General features: G+C 31.5%; 1 protein-coding gene across 1 annotated transcript; it reads left to right on the top strand.

Annotated features, from left to right (window-relative positions):
• The first annotated feature begins 6,946 nt into the window (after window positions 1-6,946).
• LOC146533175 (uncharacterized) lies at window positions 6,947-26,630 on the top strand. Its single transcript, XM_085196868.1, has 2 exons — window positions 6,947-7,607; window positions 24,796-26,630. The coding sequence occupies exons 1-2, from the start codon at window positions 7,133-7,135 to the stop codon at window positions 24,849-24,851; spliced, it is 531 nt and encodes a 176-aa protein (XP_085052994.1). The 5' UTR covers window positions 6,947-7,132; the 3' UTR covers window positions 24,852-26,630.

Genomic DNA, 26,630 nt, shown 5'->3' with positions numbered 1-26,630 from the left:
ACTTTTCGATAGCTTTAAGTATTATAAGAAACAAATTATAAATATATATTATATATATATTATAGGGAGAAAACAATATTCTAAATAAAACAAAGCCCACACAAATAAAATTGCGAGCTTATTGAGCTTATATATATATTTTTAAATTCATGCTGTTTCCCTTTTATACCAGAGTAGACAGAAGGAACTTAGTTTTAGACACATCCTCTACTTTCCGTACAATATAGAAAAGATTGCGTGTTGAACTGCGGAACCTAAAGCCTTGCTTTGTTTCGTGGTTGTTATCAGAGCGATCGAATACAATTTAATTAATCTTATTCCCTCGATTTAATTATTCCTTCAACAGAAGAAATTGTCCAAACCCACAACTGTTGCGTTTATTTAGACGATGTGCCTCCGCGCCACGACGGTCTCATCATTGTACTTATCATAGTAAAACTTTTTCAAAAAATCTACATGACATTAATAAAGCTAATACATTTATTACATCTGTTTATATATAATTAACAAAACAACTCACCTAAAGTATGTAATTCCATAACAAAACCTCAAAAAGGGAAACGTGTCGATCAAGCCTGTACACAATTTGATCCAAAAAAAGACTATTAAAAACGACAACATTGTGAACTTTATGTTTAAAGACATAAACGCTATATCATTATAATATGTCGAACATAAAATTAATTTCCAAATTTCACGGTACGTAACCTCAGACATTGGTTGCCATTTTTCAATTATTAATTTCGCTGGTAATGATTTCCTATACAGTTAGTTCGTTTTCAAAGGGATATATGTTTACGAAAATTAATAACCAATATTGCGTCTCGGAAACAATGGTGTGCATTGCGTGATTGAATTACAACATTTTGTATACAAGAAGCTTTAATTTTAAAGTTCTTTTAATTTTATTACAACAAAAGTTAGTGGTAGTGTAGTGTCCATTCGAATCGTTGGGGATCCCAATGATCTGTAAGAGGTTTGACACTTTGGCTTTGCGTAGAGACGTCCTCGCTGTGCTTTCTCTGTCATATATAAAATGGAGAGTATTGAGTATAAAACTTGTAAAATATCGGGTTTTGAAACCGCGCCGCTTAGAAACGCTCTAGCAAATTAATTAGCTATACGTTCTTATCGAGCTAACCTAAAATTACTTACACGTTTCTTGCAACTTATTTTCTGTTCCGACCAAATATTATCCCTACCTTAGTTTGTGAATTACATTTTAACTTTAAAAAAATTAAAAAAATGTCTATCAAATTTTAAAATAATAGCGGCAATGTATTATAAAAATATTTGATTTATATTTATTTCGTGTCACTTTCAATTACCAGTTCCATTGATTACCGGCAATTTTACAGTAATTCCAAACTGTGGTAATGATCCACACGTGCCTTATGGGAAACAGATGCTATAGGAAGTTGGAAATTTAATTGGAAAAAATTATATATTGTCCTAGTATTTCCTGGTTTTTGTTTTATTTTTTTTAACTACATGGAAACTAAAATATACTTAGACATGCACATAAACACTAAATACTTATAACTATTTAGTTTTTTCTTATTATTTAAATATTAAGTAAGTAAGAGGCCGTTGAATCGTGGCGCAAGCTTACAAGATTACGACTGTAATCGCGACGGTTGTGGGTTCGATTCTTACTCGCAGGAATGAAATTGATTTCATATCCTTGCTTTTTTAAAGAGACCAAGCCCGGTGTTGAGTACCACAATTCCACGGAGTCCAGTGGAAAGTAGGCACAGAAGCGAAATGGGAACGGAACTTAACATTAGTTCCAAGGTTCCCTCTGCCTATCCTGCTATGTGTGAGATGCTAAAAAAAGTATACATTTTATTAATATATCTGAGAAGAAACCAAAACGCGACGTGCCGTTAGTGAATAGTGGAGAATGCACTTATAAATTCTGTTTTTCAACAAAAACGGGATACATGGATGAAGATTAAGCAGTTGTTTTATTTTAGCAAAAATAATGAGAGGAAGCAGGTATATCACGCAAACAGTAATTTTCAAACTGACAGCCTTCCACCTTCCATCTTCAAGAGCAGTCGCTACCTCGAGCGAATTTTTGTATAGTGGCCATTTTATCACGCTATATTGTGAAATATTCCATAGAAATTATGCTAATATTTTAATAGACATACTTTCACGAACGTCAGTTTTTTGTTTAATGTAGAATATGTTTTATATTTGAGTCTTACAATTTTATTTTAAATGAAAAAAGAATATTAAAAATCTTTTTCTTTACGTTAATTTCGTAATAATTTGTTACAAATTATTTAAATATGAAAATAAATTTGAGCGGGGCGTGGGGAATTAAGTGTCTCATCACTTTTCGTTCGTTCTGCCTACCCCGCTACGTGTATATGCGCTTTATCCTCAAAGCGTGAAACAAAAAAAAAATAAGACATGTTCAATGTTTTTATTTTTTACTTTATAATTGAATTTGGTACTTAATAGGTAACTGTGGGTTACAAATTAACAGAGTATATACGTTTTCATAGTTTCTATAAACATCCTTTTCAAATGTGGGAATATTTATCTAAATCATAGTCTAGTTTCATTGTCAGTGGACGCCACTCATTATTTGATCAAATAGCAAAGCTCAGTTTGTTTTAAACAGTCGCAAAGAAAAGTAGCTGTAGTAACAAAAATAATTATGTATTTCTTATCTAAACGTGTAAATAATCATTATTACCTGTATTGACGGATTATACATGTATTAAAACACCATAGCGTTTCTTTGGAGAGTCACGCTAGGGTTAAGAGTTAAATCTAAAAGAAAGAAAAAAATAGATACATTCGGACTTCCTCATTCTTTAAAACTCCTAAGCCTAATCTAAACCTCTTCCAAATTACCACAAATTCACATCAAATGTTTTAAATGTAAAAGATGAAGTTTTAAACGCAATAAGAGAAATAACAACAACATATTAGATTAGCATACTGCAATTGTTTGTTACATACGAGTTACGAGTGGATGCATATAGATGACTGTTTCGTGCTGAGAACGTTATTTAGATGCGATTGACACGTTCACCTGCTTGGGAACCTTGGAAAGTGGGGAATTCTTGTATAGTAATACAGTAGTAATCCTAATAAAATTATATTCTATACGTAATATTGTAAAAAAAAACAGTTAAGGTCTGTAAACTTGATGATTGTGGGTTCGTTCCCATATGGGGGAATGAAATATTTTCAATTCCAAACTCTGGTAACATGACCCAGTGTGGCGCTAAGTTCCGCCACTTAACAAGCGATGGCTCGGAAAGCGTCTTGAATTTGTTTACGTTTTACAGACGTCTAAAAATATTTATTTAATGACTAAGAGCAGGTTGTTGGACCACAATTGAAAGAGTGTAATTAATTTCTTCTGCCAGTCTCTTCTGTGATATTGTCGGAGATTTAATTATAAAGAATGCATAATTAATATGACCACAGCTACAGAACCAAAAAAAATCAATTATTTGAAATTTTGGAATCCCTTAATAACATCCGGAGCACTACTTATGAGTTTACTGTGTGATAACTTTGAATTAATTGAAGTTAAAGCTGATTTTCGGCTTAAATGCTGTAATTTAAGTTAAAAAAATTAATTATTAATTTGTTATATTTGTACTTATAGAAAGTGTCTTGAAAATAAGATTTCCAGATGTTATAAAACTATTACCTATCAGCTTGTATCCCACACATCAGGGTAGGCAGAGGGAACCTAGTGATAAGACACTACGTGCCCATTTTTCGCCAAATTCTGGAGACGATAGCCTAAAACTATTTACAATTTTTGATATGCTAGTACCTTGTTATTTGGCAGGGGCAGCACACTACGTCAACTTTGCTTAAGCAATTAGCGCGCACGGGCATTTTACTGGCAGGTATTTCACTGTTTAAATTATAAAATCTATTTTTTAGGAGATTAAACCAACATTTTGAGACGATTAATAAATTAATTTCAAGATATACCTACCTATAGCAGGATAGGCAACCTAGTGTTAAGATACTTAGTTCCCAACTTTCCTCCGAATTTACAAGTGATTGCGTGTTGAGAGGCGTAACTCAACGCCGCGCTTTTCCTCGCTACCAGAGCGAGGACGTGAAAATATTAAATACCTCAAATGTATGTATATATAAATATTTTCGAAATAATAGATCTTTTAAGGCTTGCATTTTTAGTGACTTCACTACCAGTGACCAGTACTAAACTTAAGTCCTATAATTTGCGGCAGCGTAAGTCGACGTCAAACGTATAATCTTTGCTAAATTAGAGATACTTTACTAAGTAAGTAAAATAACAATGGGCAGTAAAGTTATGTTACCTGAGACGACGACTTGCATCGTTTAGTATAAACTACTTTGAAAATAACTACGTAGGATATGTTATTTCAAAAAAAAACTTACAGTCGAACCTACTCCTTTTTGTAATGATGTCTATGAAATTAAACATACATTTAGATGATTGGTTTCGCTTTCTCACATATTCTGAGGTCGGCAGAGGAAAATCTGTGTTAACAACCATCATCTCCAACATTCCGCCTAATATTCGAGACATTGAAAATTAAAATAATTTAATTATAAATCACTCTTCTAAAGTTCGAATGGGGATTCAACCCACACAACTTTTAGATTTACAGTGTTACACTGCCAAATTGCAACAAGCGACGACTAATATTTAAATCTATAAAATCAGTTGTGAAATAAAACAAAAAAATCGTTTTTTTTTTCATTACATTTTATTTTCTTTACTTCCTTACAAAAAAAGAAATAACGGGAAACATCATAAAAAACATGATTTTCTAAAGTTTATTTTAAATACATTTCAAAAGTATTTGCATGCTTCCCTGCAGCAGTAATAACTTCTTGGTGTTTCAAGTTAGTGCAAAAGTAAACTGATGTCAGAAAAGGTAAAAGGCAGGCGAGAGTAACGAGATCATATTAGAAAACGCTTCGAAAGCTAATTACGTACTAGGTAATTTATTATCAACTGGTGATGTAAATTAAATGTATTTCGTTTTATAGCTTCTTACTAAGCTATGGTACTAAAGATTTTACAAGAATGAATCCATACAATAATACAAAAATATCAATTTTTTAAAAGTTGCATTCATAGAGTTATAATCGTATTTTATTTTATTAAAATTGTATCTAATAATATTTTTAGTGCTTCCCAGATTTGGGTATGTTATTTTAAAATAAATAACAATAAAAAAAAAAAAAAACTTAGAATATTATATTTCAGCATTTTAATTTCATCTCCAAGAAAAAATTGGGAATAACTTATAATGTGGGTTCACCCATATTATAAATATATTAGACTAGTCGTCGTCCGTGTGTAAAATTTAAGCCGTAAAATTATTAGTTTTTCCCGAATTTCGAAAAACCCCTTTCTCAATGATTCAGTAGATCCGCCTGTGGGTCTATCAGTCACAGAACTTGCGCGTTGAGTGGTGGAACTCAACCCCGCGCTTTGCCTCGACACAAGAGCGAAGAAATGGAAATATACATTTAAATAAATGTTTCATTTCCTCAAGTCGTGATCGAACTCACAACCTATTGTGCTTAGAGTCACACCTTTGTACCACTACGCCACGATTGGCCTTTGGCCATAGATGCAAATTTGTATTTAAATCTTCAAACCCACTCCCACTCAACCTGTAGATTCTATTCCAAAGAAAGAAGCACAAAACACATATCAATATTTACGATAAAATTTAACGACAGCAATATCTCGAATTGCATTTCGATCACATAATAAAATAAATTGAATATTGCATCCAATAAATTGTTGATCATAAAAATGACTTTTAAACATACATTTTATAATAATATCTAGTAACCGGATTATCCTCTTATATAAAGTTGCATTTGATGTCAGTCGTCGTCTGTACAAGTTTTTTTTTGTTAAATAAATTTTTGTATCGTATATTAAGAAATTGCTTTTTTTGATTGGAATTAATATTTTTTGCTTAACTCGTCTTCATTTAGAGATGTGTACTTAAATTTTGGACTTCACCTTTTTAAGTTCAAGGATTTTGAGTGACACAACGTAATTTAAAATATATTCTGACCGTACTAGCAATAAACATAAACAAGCCCCAAATAACGTTACGTATGTCTTAATAACGAACTTAGGTACAGACTCAAATAATGTGTTATTATAATAATATTATAATTTATAAGCACTTTTATGTTTTTATAAAGCTTTACGAAGTGCAGTCATTAGTTGAAAGCCTAACACGCTTATATTTAGAAGATCACTTATCTCCGTCAAGAAAGACTAGCTGCGGCGTTGTTTTCCGCTACGTGTGACGGAATATCTTAACACTAAGTTCCCAGGTTCCCGTTGCCTACCTACCATGTAAGGGATATAGCGAAGCTAAACAAATGCTCATACATACACTATTTAAGGTATAAAACTACATAAACTTTAGAAATAGGCATTATTATTCTACAATTTATACATTCAAAATAAAAAGTTTTTTAATTAATTGCCTCCTATTCATTTTTACATAATACAGGAAAAAAAAACATGTAAAATGCTTAAAAACATGTGACGTAAGTGATACACGAAATATCAGATTGTCAATTAGCTTCAAAGTTAACCTATACGATAGGATATCTACACCCACAATAAACACGCTGTTAATTGACAAAAAAACAACTAAAATTCTTGATTACAACTAAAAAATTGATTGTAATTGATACAAACTAAATAGTACGATAACAACATAAAATAATTGACCATAAATTGGGCATGACGTCACACAATCATCACGAATCAAAAAAGAAGCACTATTATAAATAATACCATATATCTATACTATTGTTACACAAAATTTCGCCCCTTTTTCGTCCACCTGTATCCCGAGACGTATAAAAAGCGTCCTTGGCTCCGGGGTTTGCGCGCCAAGTGCCAAAATCGAAGCTGGCCGATGCGCGGGAAACGTAGCGTCAGTCGTACGCTGAAGGCATGCGCGTGCGCACGCCGATAACTTTTAGGTTAGAATTGGCGCGGCTTTGATCGCCAGGTGCTCCATTCGCCCCCGCATTCCGTCCCTCTCACAGCCGACAGCTGTTTTCTCGCGAGATTATTAGTCAGATGTTTCTCTGAACTCACCTGACCATGGCGGCTGGCGGACGTACACCGAAACAACGCAGGTTCGAAATATCATCAAGCATGGCTCTCAGGGTGAACACGCCGCGGCGGAGACGTGGAAGCTGCAAGTGTTTATTTGGAGTCCCGGATAGGGATGAGACCAGGCGACTCATGGCGGAGCAGTACGCCAGGGATAGAAAACGGTTCATAAGAAGATTCAATTTCGACGTAGAAACTGAGTGTCCTTACAACCCGAGCAAGTTGGACTCGCCAGTGAAGTTTTGTGAAGATAAAGAGAATGAAAGTCCTAGGACAGGTGCCGAGGCGTTGGCGTGTGTTGAGAACACCGACTTGCGAGTTCTCGGATCACCTTCGAGACGCAGTGCTGGCAACTCTCCAAGAACACCCACAAGGACCCCCAGGACCCCTAGGACCCCTCGTGCTGCTAGGACCCCGAAAACCCCGCGCACACCAGCGTCCAGAAGGCAATTGCAAATGACAGGTTAGTTAAATTATTATTTATTTAAAAGGTTATATAACTTGTATATTTATTGTGCATAATTATATAGAAAGCTACACTACAGTCAATTGTAGTACAAAGCTGTACCACTTTTAATTCAATAAATTTAACTGTATATTTAACTTAATTTAATATTTTTCTATATTATAATTTATTGCTTTTTAATAATTCATTCAGTCACCCGGATTTGCGTGTCTATCTACCATATATGGCCAGATGGACAGTGGTTCCCCCGTTCCGTTTCAGTTCATTAGCATTCATATAGGCGTGTATCTTTGCTGATCGGCCTATTGTCGGCTTATGAGGTCACATTAGGTTAAACATGTATTGTAATTCGTTTGATTTCACCATATTTAAAAGATTGTGATCGCTTAAATATTTTCTATAGAAGTAAATATTTCGTTAAAAAAGCTATAATTGTATAACCATGAGAAGTTTTAGGTTTTGTATTAAATGGGAGATAAAATAAGGCATCAAATTACATGTTTGCTTCCCAAACCCACGAGGCATGAAGAGATAGAGCGTAATGCATTGTTAGATAAAGGGGAACGGACGGCCGGTGTGATGGGGTATTTTAGTATTTGTTTTAAATGGACCATCAACCACTCTGATACAAAACGATACTTATATTTTTCTCATAATTTTTTTTAGTCTTTTGACTGCAATGTTATGCAGAACTAATTTACTCAAATTATAAGACCGTTCGATTCCCACTGGGAAAAAATTAAGATCCAATAGACAAAGATAAAATTCGGCGATAATTTCGGCGTCAAAATTTAACAATATATATGAAAATTTATTTAATATTAGGCTAAACCAAGTTTATACGGATACAGGGATAGGTTCAACGTTCTTAGTCATACATATATCTGCGACTAGTATTTAAATATATCAAGGCCATATAACCTTCTGTTTGCACAAGTGCAGGCAAGAGGTTGCGTAAATATTGATAATGCATATAGACACTGTACAGTGTTTGTATATCACTTGCATTTCATACAAAATGTATCGACGGTCCCCACCACCATTAGTTAAAATATATTGAAGGTGAGAATTTTCAAATCTCTTTTATTGCTGTAATTTAAACGTTTAATTACACATACGTTTCAAAAAGCTTTTTATTTTAATTTTTGTTTAGTTTAAAAGAGCAATAAAAACATTTGCGATATTTCACTCTCGATAATTTGCCTAGGGATCATCTATATGTAAGTTTTGCTTCACGCTGTTTCCCAAACATAGGAGAATAGGCAGAGAGAATCTATTATTAAGATTCTACGAAAATAATTAGTTATCCCGAGTGGGCATCGAACCCACTAACATCGCCTTTTAAGTCACATTTACCGCTGCTACTAGCCTCGCATTTTTGATATATTAGTGTAAGTATTCATATTATATTACCAATTTGATATGTCACCAAATTTTAAATTCAATATAACCACATTAATATTTCACCAACAAAAACGGGAAGGAAGTAGCTCTTCCTTAATTTCTATATCTATATATAAATTGATTGGTTATTCAAACCATGAATGCCCAAACTCGATACTCAGTGAAAGGTCGACGATCCCTTACGTCATTAGTACACCATTGCGTTTTTTGTTACTTCTAATGTCGTGTCTCATTTATTACAACTAACTTCATACAACTAAGAACATTTTTAATCTATCCTGGCACAGTGATGATAGTAGGTTCGATACCCGCTCGTGGGTATGTATATATGATGTTTTATAGCTTTTACATGCAGCTTAGCTAGGAGGACATAAATAAACTTTCCAGGTCCAAAATGTTTTTTAATTTTTTTATTATAGTTTCTGAGCTAAACGCGTTCGACCAAACAAATTCCTTAATTTAGATAGCATCGGTAATTAATTTTCCCTGTCTAGAGTTGAGTACCATTATCCAACACGCAATATCTCAAAAACGTGTGAAGTGAATCTAAAAAAAGCTCTTCCTTAACAGCATTCGTGATTCAGTGAAGTATTAGACCGTTACTAGTGCGTTTGTGGGTTCGATTTCAACTCGAGGGAATAAGGATTTTATTTTCTTACAATGCTAACAAGACATAATGCGGCGTTGAGTTCCACAACTCTACAAGCAAAGTCTACGTCTCTCTACCTTCCCTGTTCTATGTAGGATAGGTGAAGCTAACAAACATAAACTACCTATAGGTAGATGTTATAAAAAAACTCCATAACTTATAGCGTACGGCATTATATTATGAGACTATAGATTCGTTAGTTACGACCTCGGTGAACGAACTGATTTATCGATTTACATTTGTTTTTTAAAATATGTATGTATAATTGGTACCACGTGCCTTCAAGATAATTAGATTTTTTTTATTGAAGTGTTTTTTGGGAGGAATTTGATTTATATCGACGTTAAAATTTATTATAATTTATATTTATACTAGTCGCCTATATAAATCACTAATATTTTAAACAAGTATATAAAATATATGCAAAAAGATTAAGAATAATTCTAAATAATAAATATTATATTAGAAAACCAAGAGATATTTCATATTTCCCCGACAAAGTCAGATACTACGCACAGACTAAAACCTCGCTTCATCCCGGTGTCTAGATGTTATGAAGTTCATTCAAAACCTATCTATCTATACTCCAATACAACAAAACAATAATTTATAAACCAAGAAGAGAAATCTTTGATATTTTCCAGACATATCCAAGTAATATACATATAGTCTAAAATCTGGCTTCATCCCGGTGCATAGAAGTTATATAATATTCTATTCTGGTTGTAAGAGCGTGCAGCGACTGCGAGGTCGAGGACCGCGCGAGACGAATGCGGCATGTATCTCAGCTCGGCTTGGTATAGCTTAGCCATCTGAGCACGTGGATTCGTGTTTAAAACTAGCTTCTTTTATATTATAGGGTTTTATTAACCGACTTTAAAAAAAGAAGGGCATCGGTTTGAGATGTATGTCTGTGATGTTGGGACTGGACCATATTTTTGTATGATGATATATATATATTTAGTTTTCTAAGCACGTGTGCTAAATTTCGTATGAAAATGTTTATTCATAAATTTTTATTCTAATAAAATCTTTTTTGATTAAAATGTAATATGTTGCAACTTAGGAAAAAGTCCAAATTCGATCAAAAGAGATACAGTTAATTTTCAAAACTATTTTTTCTTTTACAAGTATTTGCGTTTGGTTTATTAAATTATACTCGTAATAATATAAGTTTCATACATAAAATAAAATTAATTTAAGTAATATTTCTAAAATAGTTTAAAATAGGCGAACTCCTCGTCCTATAGAGCATATCCCATATAAAAACATCAGATGAGCAAAGTTAAAAAAAAATCTTTTACAGTTCAATGCGTATCAAATAGCCACTGTCGATTACGCACGACGGTCGCGCGTTGGAATCTCGTGAGGCAATTACGTGATATAAAATAACATTCTTATATTAGTATCCATATTATTTGTTAATATTGCTTGAGTTTCTTTTAGTTATTATTACATTTCTAAGTTAGTTATGTCTTATGTACTGAGATATTAGAAAAAAACTTGTAGATGATATGTAAAATATTACTTGCTATGACCTCATAGCGTAGGTGTACTATAATTATCACAAAAAAGTATATGTATGTAAATTCCAAATAACGAATTTATATTTACTTTACATTTTTTGAGCTTTTTTCCTTTCCCAAGTTCACTCAACCTTAAAGCCTAATGTTAAAATTTGCGTTGCCATTAAGACACTTTCGTTGACTACTTTTCAAATGAAAATATAATACAATCTGTCGCGTTGTCGCCACGACTGGTTTCTTTATCCATTTTCTAAAATTATTTGTCCAAGTACACAAATGTTCAACATTCATATATGAATGCAAACCACTTTTATATATTAAATTTAGTAAAAATAATACAAAGCTTAAAATTACCCAAAACGTTTTCAAAGCTTACCCATTTGCTTAGAGCAATTCAATTTATTTTCAATCTTGTCAACTTATAGTTAGTTGCTTGTAGTAGCTAATACGTTCAGGTTCCCTATAATTGACTACGTGAGTAAGTACTTACTTGGTACGCACGTTCGAGATTATTTTATAACAAAAAGAACCAACACTACTGTAGTGCTAGCACGTTTATTATCAGGTTCAGGATCTTGGGATCGATATTTTTGATCGTAATTTAATATATGTTTTTTTATTAAATGATTGATACCAAACACGATGCAGTTAGACAGGTTTGAATCCTCTATTCAATATGCAATGTCTCGAAATCGGTAGGAATGCGTAGATCAGAGTGTCTTGACACTAGATTCTCTCAGTTTAGCCCGCTAAGTAATACCACTAGCTATGGCTTATGGTACTAGTTTTAAATTTATGCCTTAATAATTATTGTTTACCTCCCCTCCCTCCCTTTCCCTCCGTTTACTCAGCTTTCTTTGTGTATCGTGCATGAAGCTAGAAATGTATAAGAATAAATTTAAAATTAATATTACATTTCTACGAGTACGAATCGAACCCACAACCACTCGCGTTTTCAGTCACACTTTGAGCCTGACTTTGATGACTGGCTTCGTATAGAATTAAAAACTAATTATTATAATAACAGCATATAAAACTAAAACAATAAAAATATAACTTTGCTTTAACTCCGTTCAATTTTATGCTAATTTTAATATTCAATTATGTTGTATTTCTTTTTAAAATCAATTATAATACTAGCTTCAACTTAGGTGGTTATAAAAAGTCTATTGCAGGTAATTGAAAATCTTATAACCTGTCTCTTATATCATCTTCCCCTACACCGAGGTTTTTTATGGAAATAATGGAAAAATATAATTTATGTTAGTCCATTATAATAATAAAAAAGTAGGGTAAAATAACCCTACCTTTGGAGGAGGGAACGTAGTGCTTAACGCTCACTCAGTTCCCCAATTTCCGTGAACTTTTCGAGACATTGCGTTTTGAGTGCTATAATTCAATGCTGTGATTCGTATACCAGAGAGTCCAGAGTCGAGTTCGTGTACATAACGTCTCGAACATTGGGTGAAACGTGGAGAACGGAGTTTCCTAATACTAGGTTCCCTCTTCCGTAGTGTCTTAACACTAGTTGTAGTAAAAAAAATACTATAGCACATTATATATACATTGGTTCATTTCTCTAATATGTAACCACCATATCGCAAATAAAAATCAAATGTTATGGAAAAATTCTACCATAAACTATTCAATGCATACATTCGTATCAAAACTGGCACAATTTCAGGATATCGTCGTGTTCGTGTTTGTATAACCTACATACCGATGGAATCTAGACAACGAGACGACTAGGGATAGGGTTACCATGGTTTTTTAAAGCTTTTGTAATAAATTAATTAAATATAAATAATTTTCACGCTGTATTTCGCACACAGCCCAGGATAGGCAGAGAGAACATAGGGGAATAGTTAAACAAACGAAGTCTTCTATTTGAGTCTACGTATCGAACAAATATTTACTTAAAAAGAAATACAATTATTACTAGTTTAACCGTAAAATAAGTTTAGGTGAAAAAATATAAACTAATATAAAAAAAAGAATTATAAATAGGTATTGTTGAAATGGTGACAATATTTAAATTGATAATAATATTAGGTTAGGTTCCGATAGTGAATTGTAAACACGGGTGTGGCGACGCGCCTCGCTGAAAAATGATTACTGATTAAAATATGTCAAAATAATCTTTAAATGTTACGATGGAAAGCTCTTGACAGTGATAAAAAGTTTGCGATATCGGATTTGTTTACTTTATTGTGTCAGCAACAGGTTTTACATTATACTAGCCTTCGCTTGCGACTTCGCCCGCATGGTCAAATTTAACGACACATTCGAAATGGAAGAGGGGAGTATCTTTGGCATTATAGGAAATTGACATCATATCATTTAGTCTATAATCTTCCTCGACAATTGGAGTATCCATCATCAAAATATTAGTATTCCAACCGGTAGTTCCCGAGTTTAGAACGTTCAACCAAACAAACTCTTCAGCTTTATAATATTAGTATCGCTTATCTGTGTTACTATGAAATGTGAAGCTAATTCTATTTTTTTTTCTATATCTTAAAAACAAATAGTTTTTCTGTCCATCTTACAATTAGATTACGTATTCACAAAAACGTATGATTCAGAGGTACAGGTTCAATCCTGTACATGAGTCATTGTAGGACGGTGAACGATCGAGGCGCGGTCACACACTGGCCAGTCATCATTATGTAGGTATCCACGGTCTGACGTAATTGTACTTTAACGATTTCTAGAAGACGCCCGAAATAATAATTACTAAATGATGTGTAATAATTACTAAGTGATTGAAAACGCAATGTTTGTGGGTTCGATTTCCATTCGGAAGAAAGAACTTATTTCATTGCCTCAATACGCAATACATTGAAAATTTGGCGAAATGTGAAGATAGGAGTGTCTTAACACTAGGTTCTCTTTACCTACCTTGCTATATTCTGGATAGGCCAAGAATCTTAATAATTAAAGTATTTTGAAACTTATAAAAATATATTATTTTCTTACTAGACTGCACTTCTATATTAACACGTACGTATATTTGACAGGTTTGCTAGTGTAAAGTGAATTCAAGGACATATACTATTTAATATTCAACTCAACAAATACTGACTAGTTCTTATGCAAAAATATTTTTTTTCCCACATAAATATTCGTCACTGAAGTTACCTAGGGAACTTTATAAAAGAATATTAATATAAAGCTTTAATAAAATGTGTCTAGCTGAATTGGTTAGTAGTTAGTTCGATTTCTACTCAAAAGAACTATAGGAGTTCTTGTTTCATTGATATATAGATATTTCTGCAGATATTGAATAAGATATCAATACAGTAATTTTCTAGGAAGAAAATTTTTGATGGCCGTTGTAGCGTAGGGGCGCAATCGTGTGGCTGTAACGCGACGGTTGTGAATTCGATCCCCACTCGATGGAATGAATTATTATTTATTTTCATTTCTTCGGGATTGGGTAAAAGCTGATCCACAGTCATTTAAAAAAAACTATTAGTTTACTATATATTTAAAAACTAAACGAAAAAGTCTCGTCCAAAACATAATCTTACACTCAAAAAAAATAAGTATATTCCTCAACATAAAACATTTCATCTCTACACAATAGCTAACTAAATATGTCAGTAACCTCACCCCAATAAGCTGTATAGCGTACAGACAGACGGAGCTGAGCTTCCTTATATTGTTCCATTGTTTCCTCGTTCAAGTTTTATTTTTAGTTATCTAAATACGGTGATTGATTAAATAAACTTATTTGAAATTTGTTTTTAATATTCAAATGGTTTTAAAAGTAAGAATTTATAAAAAATTGTGTGGTTAGAATATATGTAAATATCTCTGATAAGTAGTTTGTAAGCAAAACAATTTGAAAAATTAATATACTCAGATCTAAGTAAATATAAAAATATATATCTTTTATACATACATATATATGTATATACAGTTATTTACATTTGACTATACGAGCGAAGCCTTAGATAAAACCTAGTTATATAATAAAGAGACTCTTGCTTTCAAGCTCATCTAAAGTAAAGCAATGAACGACTAGTCTCCATGATATTCCATTAAAATTCCCATAGTACACGATGCGGAACCAATACCAACATCCGTGACGGGGGGATCGCGGCCTATGGGAGTATTATTTCATGGGAGGTCTTGGACTCTCAAACTATTTTATTAAAATTTCATTCATTTTATTAAATAGTTGCAATTATTGTTCAAATAAAGTGAGGTGAAAATGTATGTCATACAATACTTGATTTAGAAATTCCAGTCAAACTTTCAGTCTAGAAGTAATTTTAAAGAATTTAGTCACTAATTTTATGAAAAGTTGAAGAAAGAAGAACACAAAATATAATAATATTCTTGTTTTTTAAGTAAAAAGAGAATCCTTGATGTATTTAACCGACAGTAATAATAAAAACAAGTGACCAATATCATTATAAGCCATAAAATTTAAATGCCCTTCAGGTAATTTTCACTATTTCTTTTATTTTATAAAGTCCTTCGTGTAATTTTGATTTGTTTTTTTTAAATGTCACTAAAGGAACCTTCAATTACCAATCGTGTAAAAATCAATTAATCTTGTTTCACATTTTTACCCAAATATAACAAATGATTAAATAAGAAGACTTTCAAACAGTATTTCAATTTCAAACTAGAATGGCGTTGCAGTATTTTTCTTAAAACATTTTTTTAAAAAACTTTGGGAGCCGATGCGTTTTAGTACGAAAGATCACGACTTAGATAAAATACCGTGGATAGTCCTGGTTCGCTGATCTCCTCTTTTTATGGGCGAGGTAGTTTTATAATAATAATAGTTAAATTTTACTTTACCTCAGTAATTGTTATTTAAGAGCTTTGGCTTATGTAATAACAATAGCTAAGTTAATTTTATGACTCAGAGTAATTTGTACACTTCAAAGAATATTGTTTTTTTATTTGATTTCTTTCTTGTATTTAATCGTTTATTTATAATTAGGGTATCAACATTTAAATATTTTATATATAATGCATTTATTTATAGAAAAATATCAGTATATTTTTAGTATATATTTTTAGTATATTAGGTAAGAATTGCTTATTAAAAAAAAGTTGAAATTACAATTCTTTGATTGAGTACAGTACGAATAAGTGTTTAATCCCCCACTCAGTAGATTTTTTGACCGGTGAAAAGTTCAGAACGGAGTATCTATACACCAGATTATCTATACCTATCTCAAATAAGAAATATAAGACAGGCATAAAGTTTAAAAAAGAAATCAAATGAAACGGCAAAGGATGCAATGGTCTTTTGACACATCCGTAATGGCGCACCTCCGTTTGGGTTAAAGAGGATTGACCCTTCAATTTGACTTTTATTTTTTTTTCCAAACACGTTTTTGGCAAATGTTGCACAGCGTAAAGATTCGTAATTTAATTCTAAATTTAAATAAATAACTCATGGTCTTTTTTTCGTGCTTTTTAAATTAAATAATTTTATGGTACGTTTTTTATATTACAAACTGCAAAAATGTAAGCAAATTTAATAAACGCTACTAAAGGTTTAAAGTTACATATTTTGCTTAAAATAAATCTCCTATATATTTAGATAGAATACCAAATTGGCTTCTGCCACGAAAAACATCAATATTATACTGCATATTATAAAAAAATATTATATTTTTAGATAAAAAGAATTAAAAGATGAAACAATATTTAATACATATGCCTTTCCTTGTTGCTGTTTGTGTAAACGTGTTTTTATGAAGCCGGTTTACACTACTGTGAATTGAAAATTAAAATAAAAAATAATCCTAATTACACGTACCTTAAAAAAAGAATAGAATACACTTCATCCAATTTCAATCTAAATTAAGCTTTATATTCAGTCGGAAAGATTGAAAATTGCATGAACAGTATTTCAATAAATGGTTTTATTGTAATGTCCGGTATAATGTAGTAGCGCTGTCATTCATTTTGTTTCATTTGATAGCTCTCTATACATTACTCGCGTTGACTGATAACTCTCGTGTCATTCCATATAAAGAAAGCAATGAAAAGCTTTTTTATTCGCCGTACAAATAAATTGAATGTGCCGTTTCGAAATGCCAAGGTGGTTGTGTGATTTTGACTTTGATATGAAGACGAGCTGACAGATGGTTGCTGTAGCTTGGTTTTTTCATTTCTTTTACTGTAGTTTTACGCATCTTTGGTGAAGAGAAGAAGCCCAGTGTTAAGATACTCTGTTTCCCCCTTTTCCAGAGATAACTTTTTGAATGGCGGAATTCAACACCGCGCTCTTTTTATACCAGAGAGAGCACATGTACTAACTCATTCCCCTGAGCAAGAACTCATAACGTTGACAGAGAAACGCTAGATAGCCGTGCCACCAATCACAGAATTATTTTTATATTTTATTTCATTTATCTAATATCTGAACTAAACGCAATGAAATCATTTAAATCTGTGATTTTAAAAAACATAGACATAAAATATTTATATGTTTTTTTACAAAAATATGCAAAAATCTGTGCACATAATGAATAATGCAACGCAAACCGGTGAACGACCGCCCGTGCCCTGATAAGGATTTAAGCTTATCGGATAAGAGTTAAGACGTAGGGAAATTGCATACCGCAATGCTATTACTGCGACCTAGTTTGACTTGTGGAAAATGTTAATTTAATATTTTTCATATGATATTTTTCTAAAGATTTTGTATGTATGATTAGGTACACCGTACCGGTATATTTAGACTAAGGAATCATCAATATAGTACGTATATATATCACCTGTATAGTAGATATATAAAAATATGCTTCATGCTCTTTTCTAGCATAGCATAGATCTCCACTCCTTGTCTGGATTCGAGAAATTGCGATCTGTGTGGCGGAACTCAACACCGCGCTTAGTAAATACTTACTTACAAACAAACTTTAAATTTTAATCTATAACAATTGAGCTAATCGCATTTGACAACTGCCATAAGAAGATATAAGTTATTTCTTTCAAAGCTTCTAAAGTCGTTTAATAGAGGTCATGGGTTCGCTACCCATGCGTTGATATTTGCGTGATAAGTTGTCGAGTGTCACTTAACATATATTTAATATGGTTCACCAAAACATATCTCGTTCTGATAAGTATAATAAATAAACTACGTAGTCAGCAAGTCGATAGAGCACGTATTTCAATATCTGTCAATGGTAAAAAAACTAAAAACAACTTCGCGCTGAATCACGCATATACCAGGGCAGAAAGAGGGATCCTAGTATTATGATATATGATTTAGGTGTTAAATGGCGGAATTTAACGCCACTTCGTCTATCAGAGCCAATGAAAATAATTTAATCATAATCACTTCCATAAGTAAGAATCGAACCCAAGACCATTGCCTTCACAATCAGACGCTGTTCTCCTACAAAAAGAATAGAGGAAATAAATATATTTGAGCAATAAAAATATTTTGGTATTATTAAAAACATTTAAATTTGTTTACTAACAGCGGCTCGCGTTGACTTCGGCTTTCGTATACCGTTACAGGTTAAGGAACTTTGTCAGGTACATAGAATTGTATATACATACGTCCATACAGACATTATATATGTATAATATATATAGTTATTAGACCAACTGGTTTCACATAAAATTATTTTGCCATTGACTCTTTAATGTGTTTTTTACTTATTGAAAAAGACAAAAAATGTCTTAAGCTCGTTTTTATGGTGATGCTATTATATATATAAACAATCTTTAGATTTATAGTCGCACTCAGAAATGTCAATTAGTTTTGAGTTAAATTTACATCACAAACTTTGTAATTGTCCTTAAATGTAGTTAAATGTTAATTTCGTTAATAAATATGTAACAGAACAATAATTCTTAAAAGCAACTCCCTTACAAAAATACTATTTATTATGCTCATAAAAGTAATACTTTTAGTTTAGGTTTTACCATGAAACAAGATTTTTTAATATAATCCTCAAAAGCTATAATAAATACTAATTTTACAGCCAGATCTCATTGTTTATTTCATTTTTTATTTCGACGCTCGCTAAACAAGTGCGTACGTGTGCGATAAAGTCAGGCTTATCAAAAAAGAAAAGCTTAATCTTGTTAGAGCCTGCACGTGGCCGGTATAAAAAAGCTTATGATTTAAATAACTTTTATGGGTTCTGTATAGGCAGTGGGTTTGATTTGGAAAGGTGTACTCGTATTTTGTTTTTTATGTATTTACGTTTCAGGGCATTCATTTATTTTATATGGAATATATCTTGAATATAATATATTGGTCTTTATTGGTTTACTCTAACAGTGTTTCAATACTGTTTACATATGTATAATTGATAATTTTTAATACTTACTATTAGTAAAATAGAGACGATTCCCTCAGGCTCCAGATTCCAGGAGAAATCATTAATGAAAAAAACAAGGTTAACTTACAAAAAAAATAAAACTAGTCTACACTTATAATATCATTAAGGAGACCGAAATTGTCATTTGCCAAAAATATCATCGAGGATCATTTAAAAAACAGTATGAGCCCTTGCAATAAATTTAGTAAAGGACCCGAGTCACATTATAATGTTAATAATGTTCAAATTAATTATTGCTTTTTATTCGGAGAAGACCTTCCAATGGACAGTGCACAGTTTGATACTTTTTATTACACATGAAGATTTGAATTTAAATTGTTAAAAAAACGAAAACTTTAAAATATTGTAAGGTTTCTTAAATAGCCAGAATATTTTGCGAAAATGAAATAAAAGCAAGAAGGACAGGGATAACAGGTAGATTTTTTGTTTTAAGTGCTTAAATTTTTTCTCGATGTTGTGTAGAAAAAGATTATCGATTTTTTTGAGTTCTATGTATCTATATAGGGCTCTATCACTGAATAAATAAGATGGCTACATAAGAATAACATCTAAATCCTATATTATGTATATATAACCTAACCTACGTACCTATAACCCTGGTATGATATTCACAGAGAACGGAGCAACAGACGCTACGGCCCCTCTTTACCTCTTTCACCTCGTTCTCTTTCATCAACATCATCAGGAATACCCTCCGAATGAGGACTGCCCTTGCATTTTACGTGACCTTCCAACATCATCAACATAACACTGTGTTACCAAAATTCAAGCACCTCGCTTGACTCTCTCGTATCAAACTAGTGATATAAGTATTATGTTCTCCACATTCTTCACTTTCTTTCTTTTATATAAATATATGCGTGTGTATATATATATATATATATATTAGAAGTATTTAAATGTCGCGTGTCCGTGTGTATAGCATGCTAAGTAGCAATCTGGGCGCTCATTAAGTCCCGATCGTAATTCACCACTGATTTGCGAAGTACAACGCTTTGGGCGTTCTCGGAAGGCCACTTCGGAGAATCTAACCTACTATAAACTACCTGTAATCGTTACAATCGACAATTACATTTCAACATTACTTTGAATTGATTGCATTTGGTATAATTGGAATTGGTGTTTTATATTACTTGCAATATTTTTTGTTCAATTGTCTCCAGCACTTTGAGGAAGAAGCAAGGACATGAGAAATTAGATTTTTATACGTTTTATTGTTTAAAATGCAACTTTTAGATTTTAAAGTATTTTTTGTGTTTTTGACCTGATGAAATCGGGAGGTTGCCACTGTAGCGCAGTGGGACAGCGTGTGGCTGTAAACACGACGGCGGCGGATTCCATTCCTACTCCGGGGGATGAATTATTTTCTCATTCTGGTAACAAGAAAAAGTCCCTGAGATTCGCACGGAGTGTTCTAGGTACCCTCGGTCTGTACTGCTGCGAAATACAGCGTAGAACTGAACGTGAAACTAAAAAAAATGTGTTATTTAAAGTTAAAGCTTCTACGTTTAAAGCGATATAGAGTATATTTTTATCTATCCATAATATATAAATACTTAATTAAATTGTATCTATTTGAAGTAAAATAAATAGTACCTACTATAAGTAGCCATATTGTGTTTTTCTAATTGGATATAAATATTTTCTATACACAAAATAAAATAAAAAAACAATTTACTATACAAATAAAAATGTAAGACTTAATTAAATTTCAACAATAATATTTTTAACAATACGAAAAGGTCTTCTTCTACCTGCTTAGTATGGAGAAAGTAGCTGCAAGTGTACAGGTTAAGTTTCTATTGACATTTATTTTTTGTTATATTAGCTTTTAAGTGTGGCTTCGTCCACGTGGAAGCGCGTCGTTGAGTTCCGCAACTCGACACGCAATGGCTCGGAAATTAATTGATAAATATTTAATACAAATAAAACAAAATAATATAATTCTGTAAATATATTTTTTATTCGAGACATACATACATAATGTACTCGAATAAAAAATATATTATAATAATTTTATTTTTATTGTAATTTGGATATTTCAAACCTTTATAAAACTGTCACTGAATTACAAAATCAATCAACAGGTATTTAAAATTTATTTTTATTTTTTAACTTTTGTTTTTTATATAAAAACAAATAATTTAAATTAACATAAAAAAATTGTCCAAAAGTTTTTTAAATTTTCAATCCGTTATCGAACAACAGAATTAAAATACAGGTATTAAAAGCCACAAACTCTGACAATGGCTCAAAAGTTAAAGCCACTCAGATAAACATTTCAAACTAAATTCAATTTGAAAAGGAACAAAATAAAATACGGTAAACCACACTAAAAAAGATCATCGCCAACAAATTCAACAATGTATGCGTAACTCAGGTAGCTGCCGCTATACGAGTATAAAATACGAAGACGCTTTTTTTTCCTTTTAGTTCTTTTTTCTGTAACAGGCAGAACAGGTTTTGCTTTCGTCTCGTTCTAACCCGGTTAGATACTTTAATCAAATAGAGCTTGCAATTGTATATTAAATTGACGTTTTCTTTTATTTGTGTGGCTGTGGTGGAGCAGTACTTATAATATTGGGACCGCGTTTGACTGTGAGCGCGAAGGTAGTGGGTTCTATGTACATTAGAGGGAAAGGTTTTGAATCGAACCACAACCTGTTCAACCCTAGTGGCCGGTGCTATGCGGTAAAAAGCTTCGAATCAATCAAAATCAATCTTTTTTCGACATAAACCTAAATATACCTGTGAGTTATTATTTTAATATAATAGTAAAAAATATATTGAGAAAGCAGGTTCAATATTTTTTGTGGCTGACACAAATATTTGTATGCTCAATGCTCAAGTAGTTGACTATTGTTGAAGAATCAAACCCACTACCTGAGTGACTTTCTTAAGGCACTTTGTTATGAGGATTATTGTATTTTTAATTAGATGTTAAAAGATTATAGTTTTTTTCACAATTCAGGAATAAAATATTTCTTCTTTATTAGGCCCTTTAGGCCCGGTGGCACAAAGGTGTAACTGTAAACGTGACGGTTATGGGTTCGATGCAACCTGGGGGAATGAAATAATATTTTATTGCTCTGGTAATGAAGCGCGGTGTTGAGTTCCGCCACTCAACACGCAATGCATCGAGATTTCGGCGAAAATATTTTTAAACTATAATACTAGTCAAAAGTGTATCTGTAATATGAATATTAATAATAAAAAATCTGAAATATAAAACTGTATCGTCTTCAAAAGATTACTTATCAGTTTTCCATTACACGCACTCACGCTTTATACAATTTATGTAAAATGTATGTAATTCTCACGTAAAATACAATTGTTAGCAACGTTACTAGGAAATAATACCCACGGCGTGTCTCGTAACAATACGTGTAAATCAAAACGGGTCGATTTGAAAGATAAATACAAAACCTGCGGCGAATCAAAGTGAGAAACTATTTAAGCTGACGTCCTTAGTTCTAAGAAGCTTTTTTATTTTGTACTTTTATGTTGCTAGCTGCAAGTGCTGAAACCTGCGGCTTCGACAGCGCGGTGGTATGCAAGTTAATAAGTAACATTGGAGGGATAGCCGGGTTGTTATATATAACATAGCCTTCCTAGATATATGGACCATCTAAGTCAAAAGGAAATTTTAAATTAGAGCCAATAGTTACTGAGATTCGCGGGCTGAACCAAATAGAAAACTTTAGTAGTATAGATTTTTAGATGTTGCAAAATAAATGATATAACTGTTTTGTTAATGTAATAATATAATTAGTCATACTATTACAATATCAATATTTTATTTATCACAAAAATAGAAATACCCTATCTATAAAATTAAGGGACTAAAAAATTTGAGTAAAGCCCAAAATGATAAAATTATGACTTTTTAACCTACGAGTATAACCATTTTTTTGCAAGTTCCTTATAAAAATCTTATTAATTTCATAATATACACAGATACAAACTTTAATAATGTAATTTATACTTAAGTTTAAAGACAGTGTGAGTTTAAAATAAAATATAGACTTCTAGATCAAATATCAAAAAAGCATCCAGATCGTAAATGTCCTGCACATTTATGATAATTTTTATTAATTTTAGAGATTACGGACACATCGTAAAATTTATTAATTCATAATTTGGTTTCAAAGTATCCTCATTATATTCCAGCTTTATTTTTTATTTAAATATGTAACTTTTACTTGCAGCTCGTTACTCTAGTCACGACAATAATATTAAGAGTTGTATATGATACAGGGCATATTCTACTGTCTCAGCTAACTTTTAACTTAGGCATGGTGGGTAACATCTAAATAATTGACGTAATGAAACAAGAGCACAGCGTTTAATTCCGCCACTTGACACGCAATGCAAATGCACAATGAAAATGGAGAACGGATATGTGTTAATAGGTACGGAGTGTCTTAACACTAGGTTCCTAGATCCTCCTGCATGAAGCTAAAAAAAATATATAGAGTTCCTCGGTAAATACTTTTCAATACAAAAATATTTTTTAATTCGAACTATCACTTCCAGAGTGTAGCGCGCTCAAACAAATAAACACTTTTTATATAAAAGCTTTATTAAATTACTAATAAGTAAATGATATTGTTCTTGAAAAATGAACTGCAGATTGCAATCAGGGCAGTAAAGTTTTACGATTTTCATTGACATCCACGTATATTTATGTCGTCGTAAAAATCGATAAATGACAAAGGTTATTAAGTTACCTGATTTCGGATAAGTCAAGGATTCGAAGGAACGTTTTGTTTTTATTACAATTGTGTGGGCAATAAAATTAGTGAGCTTAAAGCTTAAAATTTAGAAGATTTCGTTTTATTTCCATCAATTGAAATATAAGACGTAAAATCAATAGAACCTAGTGATATGATCGTGGGTGTTTGGTATACAGTATACTGTTTGGTATTTAAAAGTTATAAAAGCTTAAAGTGGTAGTTATTACTTAAATTCTTATTTAGGAAATCTCTTTTTTTCCCGCGCAGTATCTAGAAATATCTGGATATATTTTCTGATAAGGCCTGGACTTGAATAATAAGTTTGAACAGATATGTTTGTGTATTTTCTGGGCTAATCCTATGGTAGTAAAATTTGGGGGGGGGGGGAGGTATTTTGTGGGTAAATCTTACCTTTTATGGTTCATGAAAACAACGTTGCGGGTGACCACTAGTAGTTATTAAAATTGAAATTGTATATCGATTATTTTATTATAATATATATTTTTTTCTAAATATTTATTTATTTTATTACAGATTACTGGACATTGAGGAAACACGCGGACACGGCGTCGAGCGACAAAGAAAATTAATTTAAATTACAAAATGATATGAAATGGCATATCATATATCAAGATTTAAATTATTAAAAAGAACCAATTTATTAAATTTTAATATAAATAGGGTTTGGTACTTCTAAAAGTGTAGGTTTTTATATATATGAGAAGATATGTAGACTAATGACTTCAATAGTTCCATTGAAGGATTTTATAATTTCAAATAGTTTAGCAAAGATTTAGTAGGTTTGATTTCCCTAAAAGGTACATTAAAAAAATCTTTTATCTTTTACCTAGCTTATTACTTTAAAAATAATATTATCACAGATATTTATTAAAATAACGCCTTTTCATTTAGTTTTAGGTCAAAATTAATGTTTTTTTAATTATTAGAGGCTAACAAAATTATTCGTATTTGGTTCAAAAAAATTAAAATTAAGTTATTTTATTATATTAAAAAAATTATAGATACTAAATATTTTTCAATAATACAATTAATTGATTCATTTATTGTATTCTATACTTAAATTGAATTTTCGTATAGAAGTATATTGTATTAATAGTAATAACAGATCCTCAAACTGTTATTTGCCGAATTTATTGCTTATCGCTGCATCGCTTACATAGCACCGTAGGCAGAGGGAACTTACTGTTCAGAGACTCTGTTCGGATTAAACCACTTCTTTTCCCCATTTTCCGCTGAATTCTCGAGCAATGACTTTAATTTTGGGCGGAAAGCGGGGAGGTGGGAGTGTTTTAGCACTAGGTTCCCTTTGCCTATCCTGCCTGATATGCGAGAAAAGGCGTGAAGCTGCTTTTTATATAATTAAGATGTTTTCATTTAGAATCTAGTCTGTGATCTCGGCAATAATGTTTTTTTAACTTCGCATGTTAAATGTTTACGTAATTAGACTTAGGTTTTGGACTTTAGAGCCTAAACCTAAACTAAGTACAGCTATGAAAAATGAAAGCTTCCTATTAATATTTAGAATTAAGATAGATTAAAATGTTTTCTAAAATAATTTTTTTTTTCTAAAATTATCAATTTTTATATTCCTTTTTTATCTGTGTCAAGTATTTTATGGGCCATATAATTATATAATTCAATAAGTACATTCGTTTAGAATCACGATTTTATATTACATTTTAATTTCATTATAATAGTATATTATTGATATATTACTTATGTATAATCATTAATAGACCACCGGAGTAGTTACTTAAGTTGTAACCACCGATGTTAACTTTCAGTACAATTACATTTGTTGATAATGCATATTATATAAATAATACAAAAATGTTTATTTTAAAATAGTTATTCAAGAAAACACAATTTAATGTCTCACATAAAGATTTTTAAACTGGATAATTAATAAAAAAAATAATGAAAAAGTGCAAATACGTCAGTGTTGCACCAAATTAACTTTTTGGGTTTTTATTTAAAATTTCATTATTAAGATTTTTAATAGTTTATACTCGTATGGACTTCCGTGCTATCGGATATGAAAATACCTTCATTCATTCTATGTCTTCTAATACAACCGTTAATTTCACTTTATCATATTTAGTAAAACTTTTGTATGATTTTAATTTACTTTTTTTATAATAAATGATCTCATGAGCAGCTACTACCAGAAAACAGATAATGTAATTTAATTTTATAAACATTTTTTCTAATTTTAATGTCAAATGAAAAATGTATGCTGCCAAGCAATATTATTTTAATTGATTTGTTTTTAATATGTAATACTAGTACATACTATATTGATGTAAGAATACGCTTTTTAAAGGTAAATAAAACCTGTTAATAATTAA

The sequence above is a fragment of the Heliconius melpomene genome, chromosome 13, assembly GCF_056956725.1.
Source record: "Heliconius melpomene rosina isolate 202511_hmr_F chromosome 13, ASM5695672v1, whole genome shotgun sequence".
Classification (NCBI taxonomy): domain Eukaryota; kingdom Metazoa; phylum Arthropoda; class Insecta; order Lepidoptera; family Nymphalidae; genus Heliconius; species Heliconius melpomene.
The sequence above is the reverse complement of the archived record's forward strand: the minus strand, read 5'-3'. Positions and strand labels throughout refer to the sequence as shown.

Excerpts from the sequence above, each read along its gene's own strand:
- LOC146533175 (XM_085196868.1), top strand. The coding sequence starts at position 7,133 with ATGGCGGCTGGCGGACGTACACCGAAACAACGCAGGTTCGAAATATCA. Across the intron at positions 7,608-24,795 it reads AAGGCAATTGCAAATGACAG|ATTACTGGACATTGAGGAAA; the intron begins GTTAGTTAAATT and ends ATTTTATTACAG.